The following is a 17,498-nucleotide window of genomic DNA, read 5'->3' as shown; positions in this document are numbered from 1 at the left end:
TCTTCCAAATTTTCCATCAGATTTCCTTGTGCCTATCTTACAATGATGGTCTCTAGACTTACTCTTCCATATAAGTGGAAACATCTTCACTGCATTCACTCAAACAAAAATCTTTATGGTTATAAGGGTTTAGTCAGAACACCCCTCAGCTTACTTTTCTTTATAGTAAAGAGATACTATCTGTTCATCCTTGCATAATATGGTAATCAGAAGTGTAACTAAATAATGGTTGAACATAACTTCCCTTCTTTTTAAACTGACCTCTCTAGAAATAAGCCCTAGCACTTAGTTTGATTATTTGTTTATGGCCTCGCTATCCTAGGTGCAATTTCGAGTTATTGGTAAATTTGTACAGAGCTACTTTTGTTCCTCATTCTCAAATAGACTCCCACCTGCTAGGCCATCTGATAATAGGCCACAGGCCTGTTATGCTAATTCTGGTTCTTCCTTGCTGATGCTGCCTGAGCATCTTCAACATGTTAATTTATATGGACACTGTATATAATAGCATAAGTAGCCCCATAACTTCCAACAATTTCTATCCAAAAAGTCTGGAATTTTTTTAAGTTAAAAGTAAAACTAAAACAATCCATTTTCATAACAAGGTTAGGAAGAGGGCAACTGTTGAAATAATATTTACATATCTTTAAGGTGTCAGTTAGAAATAGGTCAAAAGTGGAAAGGTCTCAGGACTCAATATAGAATTAGGGCACACATTTAAACCAGCAGAGGTCCTAAAAGATCTTATAATCATGAATAAAGCTATCAACTATTTTCAATGTTGTATTTTAACACTCTTCATTATCTACAGAGGCTAGCACCAGTTTGAGAATGCGAACCTGCACCTTTAACAAGAGGTACATTGTGCAAATAGCATTGAAGGCATTCCATAGCTGGAGAATGCTGGGACAGAAGATGGCTGACCAAGGCAGCATCATTTATTTCCATGCTTTAGTGCCACTGATGTGACTCCCTTGCTAAGCCATTTCAAAGGGAAATTAACAGCAAGGAAACTGATGTGATAAAGAGGCCCAACTGGGGCAAGGTCAGATTTCTTTCTGTGAAGGGAATTGTTGGGCTGTTAAGATAACCCTGTAGTTTCAAAATCACTATAACAAATACTATTCTCTTCCAGGTCAGTTATTAACTGAATTCAGAAGGTGGGATTTGAACTTGGGTTCTTGCAACATTTAGCTCAGGCCTACGGATTACTAGTCCTTTTCTGTAGCACTGTGTACCATACCCCATGGATTGCTTCTTTCAAAACAAAGAGGATTTGGTACCAGACAGGACATTTAAAAAGGACAGAGAAAACATGAATATACAAATTTATTGCCAAGGTACAAATATGTCACCATATATTACCCTGAGATTCATTTACTTGCAGACATTCACAGCAAAACAGAGAAACTATAGACAAACAACACACATCAAAGTTCCTGGTGAACGCAGCAGGCCAGGCAGCATCTCTAGGAAGAGGTACAGTCGACGTTTCAGGCCGAGACCCTTCGTCAGGACTAACGCTGGTTCAGGAACATGACGGTTGAAGGGTAATAACTTTTCCTGAATCTGGTGGTGTGGAATCCAATGCTCCTGTGCTTCCCTCCTGATGGCAGCAGTGAGCAGACAGCATGGCCTGGATTGTGGAGGTCCATGAAGATAGATGCTGCCTTCTTGTGGCAGCTCTCCTTAAAGATGTGCTCAGTGGTCGGGAGGGTTTGCCTATGACGGACTGGGGTGTGTCTACGATCCTTTGTAGTCTTTTCTGTTCATAAGCATTGGTGTTTCCATACTAGGCCATAATGCATCCAGTCAGCATATTCTCCACTGTGCAAATGTAGAAGTTTGTCAAAGTTTCAGAGGACATGCAAAATTTGCACAACCTTCAGAGACAGTAGAGGTGTTACCGTACCTTCTTTGTGATAGCACTTACACAGTGATTCCAGAACAGATCCTCTGATATGATAATGCCAAGGAATTTAAAGTCATAAAATCATACAATCAGAAAATTAAAAAGTTTCCCAAACAGTATTGAAGGCCACCTTGACAGGCAGGTAACATATTCTCTTCTAACACATTCTGGGAATTCAGAAATACATGGGTTGTGGCAGATTCTGTTAAAGTTCTTACAGGCCATTGAAACTCTCCTCCAAGGAGGAGGAGAAGATGGTGGCGCGACACAGCTTGCAGCGGCCGCTCCGGTGAATGATATCTGTTATTTGTCAAGTAGGGTGCCATGCACAATCCTGATTTGATGGAGACAGACGTGAGAGTACGGAGGAACATCTAGAGAAACTTCTGAAATGCCTTCTTTGCTGCCGCTGCTACTGTGTAATCCAGAATCTCCAGAGGAGTTGGCCCCGAGTCCTCGGCTTTGCTTGTTGCTCGGCGGCTGGGGTGGGGTCGAAGCACTCGGCAGAGATGGTGCTCGGTACTGGAGGGCTGGTCGGAGGCTCGAAGTTTTCGGACGGACTCAGAGTCGGCTGTGGTTGGGTGCTTCCAGGGTGCTGCATGGCAGTTGTCGGTGTCTGGAAGTTTACAGCAGGGAGAGTTTCTCCCTTTTGCCACCTGCTATCGGGACTACCGGGAGTCGATCAGAACCTTGAGACCTTTTTTTTTACCATGCCCATAGTCTGCTCTTTATCAAATTATGGTATTGCTTTGCACTGCTGTAACTATATGTTATAATTATGTGGTTCTGTCAGTGTTAGTCTTTGGCTTGTCCTGTTCTTTTTGTGATATCACTCTGGAGGAGCATTGTATCATTTCTTAATGCATGCATCTCTAAATGTCAATAAACGAGGACTGAGTGGCCTCATAATCTAATCTAACTGTGTAAGAAATGTGCCACGATTGGGTTTCCAATGGTTCATACCCGTATCATTTGGAGGCAGCATCACACTACATGGTGTTTTTACCAACACTATAATATACAAATGACAGTCTGTATTAAGTGAAATCCCCTTTCACTGAACGTTTCTGGGAATGCAACTCGTTAGCCCCTCACTAACAGGCACCGGCCTCCACGGTGAGGAAACCACCTTTCGCAGGCTGCGTATGTCTAGGGTGTATACGGCTTTGGTCCCGCCAAACCCTTGTGGTTGGGATGTCTTGCCCACCCAAACCCCGGTTTGTGTGAATGCTATGTGATTTACTGCCCCTTGCAATTGCCTGTAGGCAAGAAATAACAGATGTACACTGCATACAATTATAAAGAAGGTATATTTAAGAATGTTAACTTAAATTAGATTAGATTAGATTCAACTTTATTGTCATTGTGCCGAGTACAGATACAAAGCCAATGAAATGCATTTAGCATCTGACCAGAAATGCAAAGAATAGTGTTATTCACAAAATAACTGCGAATAAAAAAGTGCTACAGCACACAAATATAAAAGCACTGAGACAGTACAATACGGATGCAATACTGCTTAGCGCTGTGATGAGAGGTTCAGCAGTGTCACAGCCTCAGGGAAAGAAGCTCATCCTGTGCCTGCTGGTGCGGGAGCAGAGGCTCCTGTAGCGCCTACTGGATGGGAGGAGAGTAAAAAGTCCATGGTTAGGGTGAGATGAATCCCTGATAATGCTTTTTTCCCTGCCCAGGCAACATTTATGGTAGATATTCTCAATGGTGGGCAATTGGGTGCCGATAATCCACTAAGCAGTTTTCACCACACGCTGGAGCGCTTTGCAGTCCGATACGGGACAATTGCCATACCACACCATACCATACCATAAGAAAGGAAAAAGTAACAAAAGGGCCCATCATAACTAAACAGTCAAACATGCACATAAGTTGGAGCTCATCTTGCAGTTTTCTTTAACTCACGCGCTGGACACTTGGTCTGCGTGAAAGCACACACCACCTTCCAAATATCGCTTGAAATCCATCTTGAACAAACGGGCTCTCCCACGGGAATATTGGTTCTTCCTCCTTGAAGCCATTCATTGGTGCAAAGCATCTTGTGCAACGTGGACAGCATCCTCAGCCATCTTCCACCCCGACTTCTCCCAGCTCTCGCCAAAAAGACCTCAACCCACACCAGTGTCCTTCACAAAAACCTCTCTGCCCAGCCAGCATTCTCTAGAATCTTCTCTCAATTCCACCATCCTGAATGGCTGACACAACATTCCTAAGTTGAACAACAAAGCTCCTTACAGAAGTGCTAAAATGAAATACCTATAGCATAGCAGTAAAAATCTTAACCAGGGTATTTCATCCATGATCAGCTGCTAGAGCGCCATGCAACTTTCAAAATACAGCAGTGGGATGGATCTCAAACACTAAAGAGAAGGAGTGTAGGAAAGTGATAGAGACCCTAGTGGAATGTGTCATAGCACATGGAAAAGTACAGCACAGTACAGGCTCTTGGTACCGCAGTCTACTACATCTGACATATCCCCTATTCATTCCTCCAATCATCTTAAAGTTACACCCTCCTGTATTAGGTATTTCCACCCTTGGAAAAAGGTGCTGGCTGTCCACTCTGTCAATGCCCCTTATATCCAACTATCAAATCCCCCCTCACCCTCTTTCACTCGCAACAGAAAATCCCTAGCTTATTCAATGTTTCCTCATAAAACATGCTCCTTAATCATGCAGTATCCTGGTAAATCTCCTCTACACCTTCTCTACCACATCCTTCCTATGAAGTTACCAGGACCAAAAACAAGATCCAAGTATGGTTTAACCAGAGTTTTATAGAGCTGCAACATTACCTCGTGGTGCTTCAATTCAATCCCCCAACTAATGAAGGCCAACACAACATATGCTTTCTTAATCACCATATCAGCTTCCACAGCAGCTTTTGAATACTGGGATATGGACCCCCCAAGATCCATGTCTCTGATCTGCCACACTCCTAAGAATCCTACCATTAGCCTTGTGTCAAGACAACAAACTCTCTCTCAATGCCAGCAGAGCAAAAGAGCTGGTCATTGACTTCAGGAAACAAGATAGAATATCAGTGGGGCTGAGGTAGAAATGGTTGAGAGCTTCAGTTTCTTAGGTGTAAGCATCACCAACAATTTGCCCTGGTTCAACCACATGGATGCTATGGCCAATACAGCACACCTGTACCTCTACTTCCTCAGAAAGCTCAGGAAATTTATCACTGATAACCAACACCAATTTTTACAGATGCACCATGGGAACCATCTTTTCTATGTGCATCACAACTTGGTATAGCAACTGCTTTATGCAAGGACGCAAAATATTTCAGGGAGTCTTGAACACTGCTAAGGCTACCTCAAAAACCAGCCTCCTCTCCACCAGCTGTCCATTTCCTGTAAGACCTCTCTCACCCTGGCAATCTTCTCTTCTCACTTCAACCGTCCTGTGAGCAGTGTGGGCTTAAAATGCTGACACATTCGAAGACTCTTTCTCCAGTAATGTTCTAACAGCCTCTGCCATCAATGGCCTGTTTTCTGATGTCAATGATGAAAGACATTTAAAAATAGTTAAAGTTGATTTAAATAATTGAAATTACAAACTAAAAAAACACAAGGTATAATTTATTGTTATTGAAAAAATAGTGATATATGGAAAGCAAGTAACTTTAATGAATGAATGAACAGAACTAGCTATAGTTTATACAAGGTGTGGAATCAGCTAGGAAATAAATCTAATTTATCAACTCAATAAGTTATGGAATGGAGCAAGGAACCAAATTGTGCCTCCATCTAGTGTATTCCATACTTCTGAACCATAAAACCTCCAGTCACAGCAATCTGGTCCAATGTATTGCATAGGATCAAATGCCAGAAAAGTATAATTAAAATATTGATCATAAAAGTTCAAAATGTTTTGCACCAAAAAATAACCAGAATACAAACATTTTTGGTTGGAATGAAATTGAAATACTGATATATTAAGAAAGAAATTTATAAGAGAAGGATGTGAAATTATTTTTCAAATTCTCTGGGAAACAGCCCAGCATAACCTTCAAAAATGAAATTTTAAAGTGCAAAGTATAATTTATTATCAGAGTATATACATATCATCACATACAACCCTGAAATTCTTTTTCCTGTGGGCATTCTTAGCAAATCTATAGAACAGTAACAGTAAACAGGATCAATGGACAGCAAACTGTGCAAATACAAATACAAATAAATAGCAATAAATAACGAGAACATGAAATAACAAGATAAAGAGTCCGTAAAGTGAGACCATTAGCTGCGAGCACATCAGAATTCATTGACTTACACAGGGTTGATAAAAGAATGTATTCAAATGTACCTGTTTGTTGAGTTGTGGAGTTCATTTTTGTCAATGGTTTCGATGAAAGCCAGTCACTTCTAAATTACATTTAAAAATCTGCCCTCACAAAGTGAGCTAAAAATATCCCATTGAATCATTCAAAAAAATGCAAGCATTATCCCCTGATGGTTTGACAGGCTAACATCAATGAAACTGCAGGCCTCAGCATCTGTGGAAAAGAGTAAACAGTCCTGATGAAGGGTTTTGGCCCGAAACATCAACTGTTTACTCTTTTCCATAGATGCTGCCTGGCCTGCTGAGTTCCTCCAGCATTTCATGTGTGTTGCCTTGGATTTCCAGCACCTGCAGATTTTCTCATGTTTGTAACATCGATAAACTATTAGCTGGTGAATCTCATTGGTGTTATGGGACCTTGTTCTGCATCAGCATGAATCCTAAGTTCTAAGAGCAAACTCTAAAGCATCAGCAATATTTTGAAGTTGTAAAAGGTATTAATTACAAATTATTTCTAATCCAGATAAATGTTGCAGAATAATTTGAATATTATTTCATTTCAGTCATACATAGTTAAAACTTAAAAAGCCCTATTTTTAAGTTATGTCCAAAATTGAAACTAAACAAGCAATTTGCTTCATTACACAACTTGAAACAATGACATTTACCGGCTGAACTAACACGGTACTTTTCCTTTGTTTAATCCCAATAATCACATAGCTGCAGTTGAAAAAAATAACATGTGACAAGTCAGCTATTTCATCTTTGACCTCTACTTTGAATCCATGCAGGTGGTAGAGCCCTAAGGCTGTAACCTTTACTTAAAAGATAAAGCTCTAGAAATGTTGTGATTCATTATATACCTGTAACTGAGAGATTGTTAAAGGGTATCGGAATAGTATCCAGGTCACATTTTCACTGCATGGTGGGATGGTCAGAGATCCTTCATATACCCAGTAGTCTCTCAGGAGTGGATCTAAAGCATTTACAAAATATTAGAAATTGGAGACATTCACTTTGTACAAATTGCCTCGCTTGATTTCTTTATTAATTTGAATTATATTTTAAATATTATAAATGAAAACTTACCAGGAAGTAGTGTATTAGGATTAAAACAAGGAATGGTTTTCAATTTTCCCTAAAAAAAAGAGCCACATTATCATTTAGAAAAAAATTCACACAGCAGTTAAATTAAGGTACACTCTTAGAGTTGATTCAGAGTTGATAGCTGTAAACACACTATGAGATAGGGATTCAGGGAAAAAATTCACACAGCAGTTAAATTAAGATATATTCTTAGAAATTCACCCAGAGTTAATAGCTGTAAACACACTATGAGATAGGGATTCAGGTGCTCCTATCTACTTCTGAGGTTCAATATTAATGAGTTCAATGGAACCAATTTTACAAAGTAACATAGAAACATAGAAAATAGGTGCAGGAGTACCTTCGAGCCTGCACCGCCATTCAGTACGATCATGGCTGATCATCCAACTCACAACCCTATACCTGTCTTCTCTCCATACCCCATGATCCCTTTAGCCACAAGGGCCTTATCTAACTTCCTCTTAAATATAGCCAATGAACTGGCCTCAACAGTTTCCTGTGGCAGAGAATTCCACAGATTCACCACTCTCTGTGTGAAGATGTTTTTCCTCATCTAAAAGGCTTAAAAGGCTTCCCCTTTATCCTCAAACTGTGACCCCTAGTTCTGGACTTCCCCAATATCGGGAACAATCTTCCTGCATCTAGCCTGTCCAATCCCTTTAGGATTTTATATGTTTCAATAATATCCCCCCTCAGTCTTCTAAATTCCAACAAGTAGAAGCCTAGTTGATCCAGTCTTTCTTCATATGAAAGTCCTGCCATCCCAGGAATCAATCTGGTGAACCTTCTTTGTACTCCCTCTATGGCAAGAATGTCTTTCCTCAGAATAGGGGACCAAAACTGCACACAATACTCCAGGTGTGGTCTCACCAAGGCCTTGTACAACTGTAGTAGTACCTCCCTGCTCCTGTACTCGAATCCTCTTGCTATGAATGCCAGCATACCATTCGCCTTTTTCACGGCCTGCTGTACCTGCATGCCCACTTTCAATGACTGGTGTATAATGACACCCAGGTCTCGTTGCACCTCCCCTTTTCCTAATCGGCCACCATTCAGACAATAATCTGTTTTCCTGTTCTTGCCACCAAAGTGGATAACCTCACATTTATCCACATTAAATTGCATCTGCCATGAATTTGCCCATTCACCTAAACTATCCAAGTCACCCTGCGTCCTCTTAGCATCCTCCTCACAGCTAACACTGCCGCCCAGCTTCGTGTCATCCGCAAACTTGGAGATGCTGCATTTAATTCCCTCGTCTAAGTCATTAATATATATTGTAAACAACTGGGGTCCCAGCACTGAGCCTTGCGGTACCCCACTAGTCACTGCCTGCCATTCTGAAAAGGTCCCGTTTATTCCCACTTTTTGCTTCCTGTCTGCCAACCAATTCTCTATCCACATCAATAACATACCCCCAATACCGTGTGCTTTAAGTTTGCATACTAATCTCCTGTGTGGGACCTTGTCAAAAGCCTTTTGAAAATCCAAATATACCACATCCACTGGTTCTCCCCTACCCACTCTACTAGTTACATCCTCAAAAAATTCTATGAGATCACTGACCTCCTAACAGTTCATAATTCAGGGCCAACATTTGAAAACAAATCTAAATAATCTCATAATAATTCTCCCTCACTTTATTTTAAAAATTCATCCATAAAGTTTATTGTAAAAGTACTATCCAACTGCCATATGGATATATTCGTTAGTTCATTTGCACCCTTTCTCCCTCTTCTCCTAAAGATGTCAATTCCATCTGGGATATAGCTCAATTATCCTTCAATTGTCCTGAGAGAAAATGCTCACAGGATATGTGACTGGACCGCTTTGTTGCAAGATCTTACCCCTCTTCACTCAACCCCATCTTTTCTGAAGTCCAGAGACAGAAGCCAAGAAAACCTAAGGTCCATTTCCAAATCTCTTCTTTAAATATCTGATACCCATTGAGGGATGGTCTAGCAACCAACATAAACCATAAACTCTGATTTTTACAGCTATATGATTGCCACCCTGTTTCATAAAGAGTCCATTACATTCTGCCAATGTCACCATCTCCATTGCATCTGCTTTTAAAAGGACTTCATCTTAACTCAACCTTAGTTTCCCCTCTATCATTGTTGAAAGCAGCCTTGACTATGTCTATTCCATTTCTGGCACATCTAGTCTCTCCCTTATATAAATGATTCCAGGATTAAACGGCGTGTCATATGAAGAGCATATGATGGCTCTGGGCCTGTATTCACTAGAACTTAGAAGAATGGGGGGGTGACTTAATTGAAACCTACCAAATGGTGACAGGCCTTGATAAGAGTGGATGTGGGGAGGATGCTTCCTCTGGTGGGAGAGTCTAAGACCAGAGGACACAACATCAGAATAGAAGGGCATCCTTTTAGAATGGAGATGAGGAGGAATTTCTTCAGCCAGCGAGTGGTGAATATTTGGAATTTGTTGCCACAGGCAAACAGGAGGCTAAGTCTGTATGTATATTTAAGGCAGAGGTTGATAGATTCTTCATTGGTCAGAGCATGAAATGTTATGGGCAGAAGGGAGGAGATTGGGGCTGAGGGAAAAAATGGACCACCCATGATGAAATGGTGGAGCAGACTCGACAGGCCAAATGGCCTAATTCTGCTCCTATGTTTTATGGCCTTAAAAATAGCACATAACTAAATTTGATCAGTTTCCCTTTGCACTTAAATAATGTATTATTTTCTATTTGATCTTCATCCATTCTGCACACAAGTTTATGGTATATATTCTGGCCTTTCTGAATAGGTTTCCATGGGTTTTCCTTATTGGCCCTCTAAAGATATCTGCCAGCTCACAAATATCCCTAATTATCCCCAACCACAGTGCCTCCAACCAAACCAACATAGAACATTGATGATACCAGGCAATCTGCATCTGGTCTTGTCTTAATTATCCTGAAGTGAGAAAATGAAATGCCTTCAGCCTTCAAACCCCAGGCCTCAACTTCCATTGTAATCCAATCCCACTACATTCAAGGATTCATCCAATCCCTAAACACAATGCTAAATTGCTCCAATACTAAAAGAATTTCTACACTGGTGTCCCATGGACATTAATATCTCCTAGGGAAGAATTCACAATACTCTTCCTTCACAGGAAGTTTCACTACCCAATTTATTTAAAACTGATAATCCCAATGGATCCATCAAAAAGCTCCAATCAATAACATCCTTGCATGACTCATGGATAGAAAATGACTGCAGGTACCTCAGAAGAAAAATAATGAAAAGAAAACGTGCTTTTGAAACTATTTTCACTTGAATGGGGATCATTAGCATATTGTGTAATACATATTCATTGAGGTTCAAAACATCATTAAATATCACATTCTGCAGAACACTAGCAATGGAAATGAGGATTCACTTCTGCTGAGAACCCCCTATCTGCTTCCCTTGGAAATTAATGGTGAGGCCGTGTCCATGGTTGAGTCATTCAAATTCCTGGAGACCTCCAGTACCAATACATTGAAGTGGGACATGCACGTTACAATTATCACCAGGAAAGACCAGCAGAGAACACTCTTCCTATGCCAGCTTAGGAAGCTTAACATCTCAGGACGTATCTTGATGAATTTTTATTCAGCCACCATTGAGAGTGTTGTGACCACCTCTATCACCGTTTGGTTTCCCGCTACATCTTCCCTCTCCAAATTCAGGTTGCAGTAGGTGGTTCATTCAGTGGAGATCATTGGCTGTCAGCTATCAACATTACAAGACCAGTTCACCACCAGAGTGAAGAAAAGAGCTGAAAAAAATCATTGCTGGTGCGACCTATCCTAGCAGTCACCTATTCTCCGAATTGCCATCAGAGAGACACTACAAGTCCATCACCACCAGGACTACACATCATCTCTGAAGATTCTTTCCTGTAGCAATCCAGCTTCTCAACAACTTCACTCAGGTGCAATACCCTGACTGTCCCTGCTCATCATCTGGCCAACAGTGAGATTCTGTGATTCCCCCAGTAGGGAACTTGCGAGAGAACAAGCCAGCTTCACCTTCAGTAGCCTCTCCCACGCCAACCCCCACCCCACTGACAAAAGCATAACATTTGATATTTGTTAAAATAATGGTTTTGATTTGAAGATATGCAAGTATTTAAAATTTAAAACTTAAAGCCATTAAAACAAATAAACAGTTGAAAATCTAAAGTAACCATCACAATTCTTCTTCTCCATTGAAATAAAACAGGTTCAACATGACATTAAATACATGTGGATTTGACATCATAAATGGCAGTGAATTTCATAGAATGTCAGTAAACTATTGACCTCAACTTTTGGACTTTCATGTTAGTGTTGGGATCCTTCAGTTGCTTGTTCAGTGAAGAAATACTTATTTGGTCCCACAAAAACAATAATTTTTCTCCAATCCAATGCTTTCTTTTGCTAGGAGAGTGTAGCAAGTTTTCCAGCATGTGATGCAAGTTTATCTTACTAGGTACTTCCCCAGTGTAAGCATAAAGGAAATGACTAGTTGCAGGATGAATATGATATTTCTTGGAATGGAGTTGTCTGTAACACTTTATGGCAGATAAGCATCTGCTGTTGCTAAGCATTTTTTCCACTTCATGGGATGAGTTGTATGTTTAAGTCCCATTTCACAGATTCAGATTTAATTAATTATCATGTGAACATCGACATACTGTATACAGTCAAATGTGCCATTTGCAGTAACAACCAACACAAGCCAAGGATATGCTGGGGGCAGCCCAAAGAGCCACCACACATTCTGGCACCAATATGCTCAGCAGAACACAGAACACAACAAAACTAAACACAAGCAACAAAACAACAGCAAAACAAGCCCCTTTCCTCCCTCACACACAGACAGGTCATCAGCCTTCAAACCCCAGGCCTCAACTTCCAGACTACCGATCGACTTTTAAACTCCCTCGACCATCGTATGAGACAATGGTGGGGCCACAAAATCCGGATGCGCCTACCAGTCACACCCCTTGTGCCTCGCAAAGCCTTTGAGTGCAGAGCAGAGGTCTGGACTGAGGACGTTCTTCGTCACCCGTCCACGTCCCTGGCCTTTAAACACGGAATATGGAATGGAGGCCTGACCTCCATATCCCTGTCCCTAAACTTAACTCCTCTCTCTCTCTGTCCCCAAAACCATCCCTATGAACTTAAAAACCAACAAAGTCTGAGCCACGGTCTCAATGGGGGCCACAGCTCAGTAACATCTTGAAAGAAAAATATCCTGTCCCATTTAAAAAAAACTTCTATTCTATGATCCTGGGTTTTGAGGTTCTTTACATGAGGCATCAAATCAGGAACTAATAAGTGTATCCTTGAGAGCATGGGTTACATTTTCTGGTCAACCAACATCACTAAACAAAAAAATTCTGCTCACTGGTTAATGAGCTCACTGCTGATTTTTAGGATACTACTGTGGACAAATCAAATGCTGCATTTCCTATCTCACAAATGTGATTATACTCAAAAGTACACCTTGGCTGCAAAGGAATAAGAAAAACAATATAAAATTGATGTGCAGCAGATTGTATTCCTTTCTGGTGTATCATCTGTCATTTCAGTGGAAGCTAGTTTGCCCAGATTTATTGTGGCCTGAGAAAGAGCGAACTGATCAGTAGCCACTGTAGATACTTCACTGTGCTCAGTGAATTATGTATGAGCGGATCACTGACAAGTGAGTTTGCTACTATGAGCATAAGATACAGTAAAATTATTGAAATCAGAGCAGAGCCAGTTAAATATGCTCTTTCTCCAGACAGCAGTAGGCTATGTGACCTACATAGTTCAAGCTGGATTTTTATTACGTCAACTTTTTACGTAATTTGTTCCCTGCCCAATTAAATGCCACTTTCGTCCATCATATTTGCACACATAAACCCCGGTTGCCTGCACTAACTTCCTCTGTCAAATTTATATTACAAGATATTTTTGTTCTTTTGGCAGGAAAGTAATCTATAGCTTACCTTGTATTGAATTTCCTGAAGGATTTCTGTGACTGCCTTTAGACCCAAATGCTCCTTTCCAATCTGTGTCAAATAAAAATACACATTTACCATAAAACAGTGAGAAAATGTAAGTAAATAAAACATAAGACATTCACACAGCCACAAATGAACTGCCGTATATTCACATATTCCACTGATTTTTGTATATTGCACGTAATGAACCTGAATCTCATTACTTGTTTTGTCTACAGTATGTCACCACATATCAGTAATGAACAAAACACTAGGTCACTGACTAGAAATAAAATACATTTATTAAGCTGGAATGCAGATTCTAGTTTTAAAACCAAAACAACAACATCATGAATTGGAACACAAGACCATGAGACACAAAAGCTGAATGAGACATTCGGCCCATTGAGTCTGTTCTGCCCTCGCCACTCCATCACGGCTGATCTGTCATCATCCCTCTCATCCCATTTTCCTGCCTTCTCACCATAACCATCGATACAAGAACCATTGAATCAAGAACCTTAAATATACCCATGACTTGGCCTGCATAGCCACCTATGGCAATCAATTCCACAGATTCACCATCCTCTGGCTAAAGAAATTTACCCTCATCTCATCTCTCAATTCTGAGGCTGTGACCCCTGGTTCTAGACTCCCCCACTATAGGAAACATCCACTCCATAACCACTATCCAGACCTTTCAATATTCAATAAGTTTCAATGAGATCCCCCCCCCCCTTATACTTCTAAACTTCAGCGAGTACAGGCCCAGAGCCATCAAACGCACCTCATACATTAAACCTTTCATTCCTGGCATAATTCTCATGAACGACCACTGGACTCGCTCCAACGCCACCCCATCTTCACTTAGATAAGGGTTCCAAAACTGCTCACAATATTCCAGGAGCAGTCTGATGACTGCTTTAAAAAGTCTAAGCATTACATCCTTGCTTTTGTATTCTAGTACTCTCAAGATGAATGCTAACTTTGGATTTTCCTTCCTTACCAGTGACTCAACCTGCAAGTTAACCTTTAGAGAATCAAGCACAAGGAATCCCAAGTTACTCTGTACCTCTGATTTTTGAATTTTCTCCCCACTTAGAAAATAGTCCACACCTTTATTCCTTGTGCCAAAATGCATGACCATGCACTTCCCTACATTATATTCCATCTGCCACTTCTTTGACCATGTCCCCAATCTAAGTCCTGCTGAAGACACCTTGCTTCCTTAACACTGCATGCCCCTCCAGCTATTTTCATACTGTCTGCAAACTTGGCCACCAAGCCATCAGTTCCTTCCTCCGAATCATTGATATGCAATGTGAAAGAAGAGGTTCCAACGCCCGCCCCTGTGGCACACCATGAATCACCAGCAGCCAACCAGAAAAGACCGCCTTTATTCTCACTCTTTGCCTCCTACCAGTCACCCAATCTTCTATCCATGCTAATAATAGCTTTCCTGTAATACCATGGGCTCTTATTTTGTTAAGTAACTTCATACATGGCATCTTGTCAAAGGCCTTCTGAAAACAAAATAAACAATATTCACTGACTCTCCTTTGTCTATTCCGCTTGTTATTTCCTCAAAGAATTCCAACAGATTTGTCAGGCAAGATTTCCCCTTTAGAAAACCATGCTCTGTGCCCAGGTTATCTTGTGCCTCCAAGTACCAAAAACTCTCACCCTTAATAATGGACTCCAACATCTTTCCAACCACTGAAGTCAAGCTAACTGGCCTATAATTTCCCTTCAACCTCTCTCCCTTCTTGAAGAGTGGAGTGACATTTGCAATTTACCAGTCCTCCAGAATCATTTCAGAATCCAGTGATTCTTGAAAGATCATTACTAAAGCCCCCACAACCTCTTCAGCTTTCATAACCCTGGAATGTACTCCATCTGGTCCAGGTGACTTATCTACCTTCAGATCTTTCAGGTTCATAAGCATCTGCTGCTTGATAATAGCAACTACACTCATTTATGCCCTCCGATTGAATTTTTTGTGGATGTGACTGCATGATTGATTTTTTTGAAAATGTGACTAAACACATTGATGAAGGTAGAGCAGAAGATGTAGTGTATATGGATTTCAGCAAGGCATTTGATAAGGTACCCCATGCAAGGCTTATTGAGAAAGTAAGGAGGCATGGGATCCAAGGGGACATTGCTTTGTGGATCCGGAATTGGCTTGCCCACAGAAGGCAAAGAGTGGTTGTAGATGGGTCATATTCTGCATTGAGGTCCGTCACCTCAGGGATCTGTTCTGGGACCCCTATTCTTTGTGGGATTTTTATAAATGACCTGGATGAGGAAGTGGAGGGATGGGTTAGTAAATTTGCTGATGACACAAAGGTTGGGGGTGTTATGGATAGTGTGGAGGGCTGTCAGAGGTTAAAACGGGACATTGATAGGATGCAAAACTGGGCTGAGAAGTGGCAGATGGAGTTTAACCCAGATAAGTGTGAAGTGGTTCATTTTGGTAGGTCAAATATGATGGCAGAATATAGCATTAATGGTAAGACTCTTGGCAGTGTGGAGGATCAGAGGAATCTTGGGGTCCGAGTCCATAGGACACTCAAAGCTGCTACGTAGGTTGACTCTGTGGTTGAGAAAGCATATGGTGCATTGGCCTTCATCAATCATGGGATTGAGTTTAAGAGCCGAGAGGTAATGTTGCAGCTATATAGGACCCTGGTTAGACCCCACTTGGAGTACTGTGATCAGTTCTGGTCACCTCACTACAGAAAGGATGTGGAAAGTATGTAAAGGTTGCAGAGGAGATTTACAAGGATGTTGCCTGGATTGGGGAGCATGCCTTACGAGAATAGGTTGAGTGAGCTTGGCCTTTCTCCTTGGAGCGACGGAGGATGAGAGGTGACCTGATAGAGGTGTTCAAGATAATGAGAAGCACTGATTGTGTGGACAGTCAGAGACTTTTCCTCAGGGCTGAAATAGCTAGCATGACAGGGCATAGTCTTAAGGTGCTTGGAAGTAGGTACAGAGAAGATGTCAGGGGTAAGTTTTTTTTACGCAGAGAGCGGTGAGTGTGTGGAATGAGCTGCCGGCGGTGGCGGTGGCGGTGGAGGCAGAAACGATAGGTTCTTTTAAGAGACTCCCGGATGGCTACATGGAGCTTAGAAAAATAGAGGGCTATGGGTAAGGCCTAGGTAGTTCTAAGCTAGGGACATGTTCTGCACAGCTTTGTGGGCCAAAGGGCCTATATTGTGCCATAGGTTTTCTATGTTTCTGTGTTTCTATATCATGATGACTGTCTCCTAAGAGCTCTTTTATCTTAAGCTCTCTAATCAAATCTGGTTCATAACACAACTCCCAATCCAGAATTGCCTTTCTCCTAGTGAGTTCAACCACAAGCTGCTCTAAAAAGCCACCTCGTATGCATTCCACAAATGCCATTTCTTGGGATCCACCAGCACTAACCTGATATTCCCAATCTATCTGTATATTGAAATCCCCCATGACTATCATAACATTGCCCTATTACATGCCTTTCCTTTTTCCTATCTTAATTTATATCTCACAACCTAGCTGCTTGGGGGCCTGTATATTGCTCCCATCAATGTCTTTTTACTGTTGCAATTTTTTTAACTCTACCCACAAGGATTCTACATCTTCTGATCTTATGCCTCCTCTTTCTAAGGCTATTTTTTTTTTACCAACAGAGCCACCCTTCCCCCTCTATCCACCTGGCTGTCCTTTTGATTAAAAGCGTATCCTTGGATGTAAAGCTCTCAACTTTAAGCTTCTATCAGCTTCATCTCAGCGATGTCCACAATGTGACATCTGCCAATTTCTAACTGCGCTACAAGATCTTTATTCCGTATACTGTGTGCATTCGAATACAACATCTTCAGTGCTGTATTCATCACCCTTTTTGATTTTGCTCCCATGTAACACTTCACCTCATCCCATTGACTGAAATTTTGCCCTATCATCTGCCTGTCCTTCATCATAGACTCACTACACACTGCATCAACTTGAATACCAACTGCCCTATCCATTCCACTATCACTCCGGTAACCGTCCCCCCACTCCCTGCCAACTTAGTTTAAAACCTCCCAACAGTTCTCGCAAACCTGCTTGCAAGGATATTGATCCCCTAAGCTTCAGGTGTAACCCACCCTTTTTGTACAGGTCATACCTTCCCAAGAAGAGATCCCAATGATCCAAATTAAAGACCAAAGAA

General features: G+C 41.2%; 1 protein-coding gene across 1 annotated transcript in view; it reads right to left on the bottom strand.

Annotated features, from left to right (window-relative positions):
• Positions 1-17,498, bottom strand: part of ca8 (carbonic anhydrase VIII) — a 77,941-nt gene that overhangs the window by 20,239 nt on the left and 40,204 nt on the right. The window contains exons 5-7 of the mRNA XM_072256566.1: positions 13,304-13,366; positions 7,307-7,355; positions 7,081-7,193 (exon numbers count right to left, since the gene is read on the bottom strand). Coding sequence (XP_072112667.1) covers positions 7,081-7,193; positions 7,307-7,355; positions 13,304-13,366 — 225 coding nt within the window. The remainder of the gene's footprint in view (positions 1-7,080; positions 7,194-7,306; positions 7,356-13,303; positions 13,367-17,498) is intronic.

The sequence above is a fragment of the Mobula birostris genome, chromosome 1 (assembly GCF_030028105.1).
Source record: "Mobula birostris isolate sMobBir1 chromosome 1, sMobBir1.hap1, whole genome shotgun sequence".
Classification (NCBI taxonomy): Eukaryota; Metazoa; Chordata; class Chondrichthyes; order Myliobatiformes; family Myliobatidae; genus Mobula; species Mobula birostris.
The sequence above is the reverse complement of the archived record's forward strand: the minus strand, read 5'-3'. Positions and strand labels throughout refer to the sequence as shown.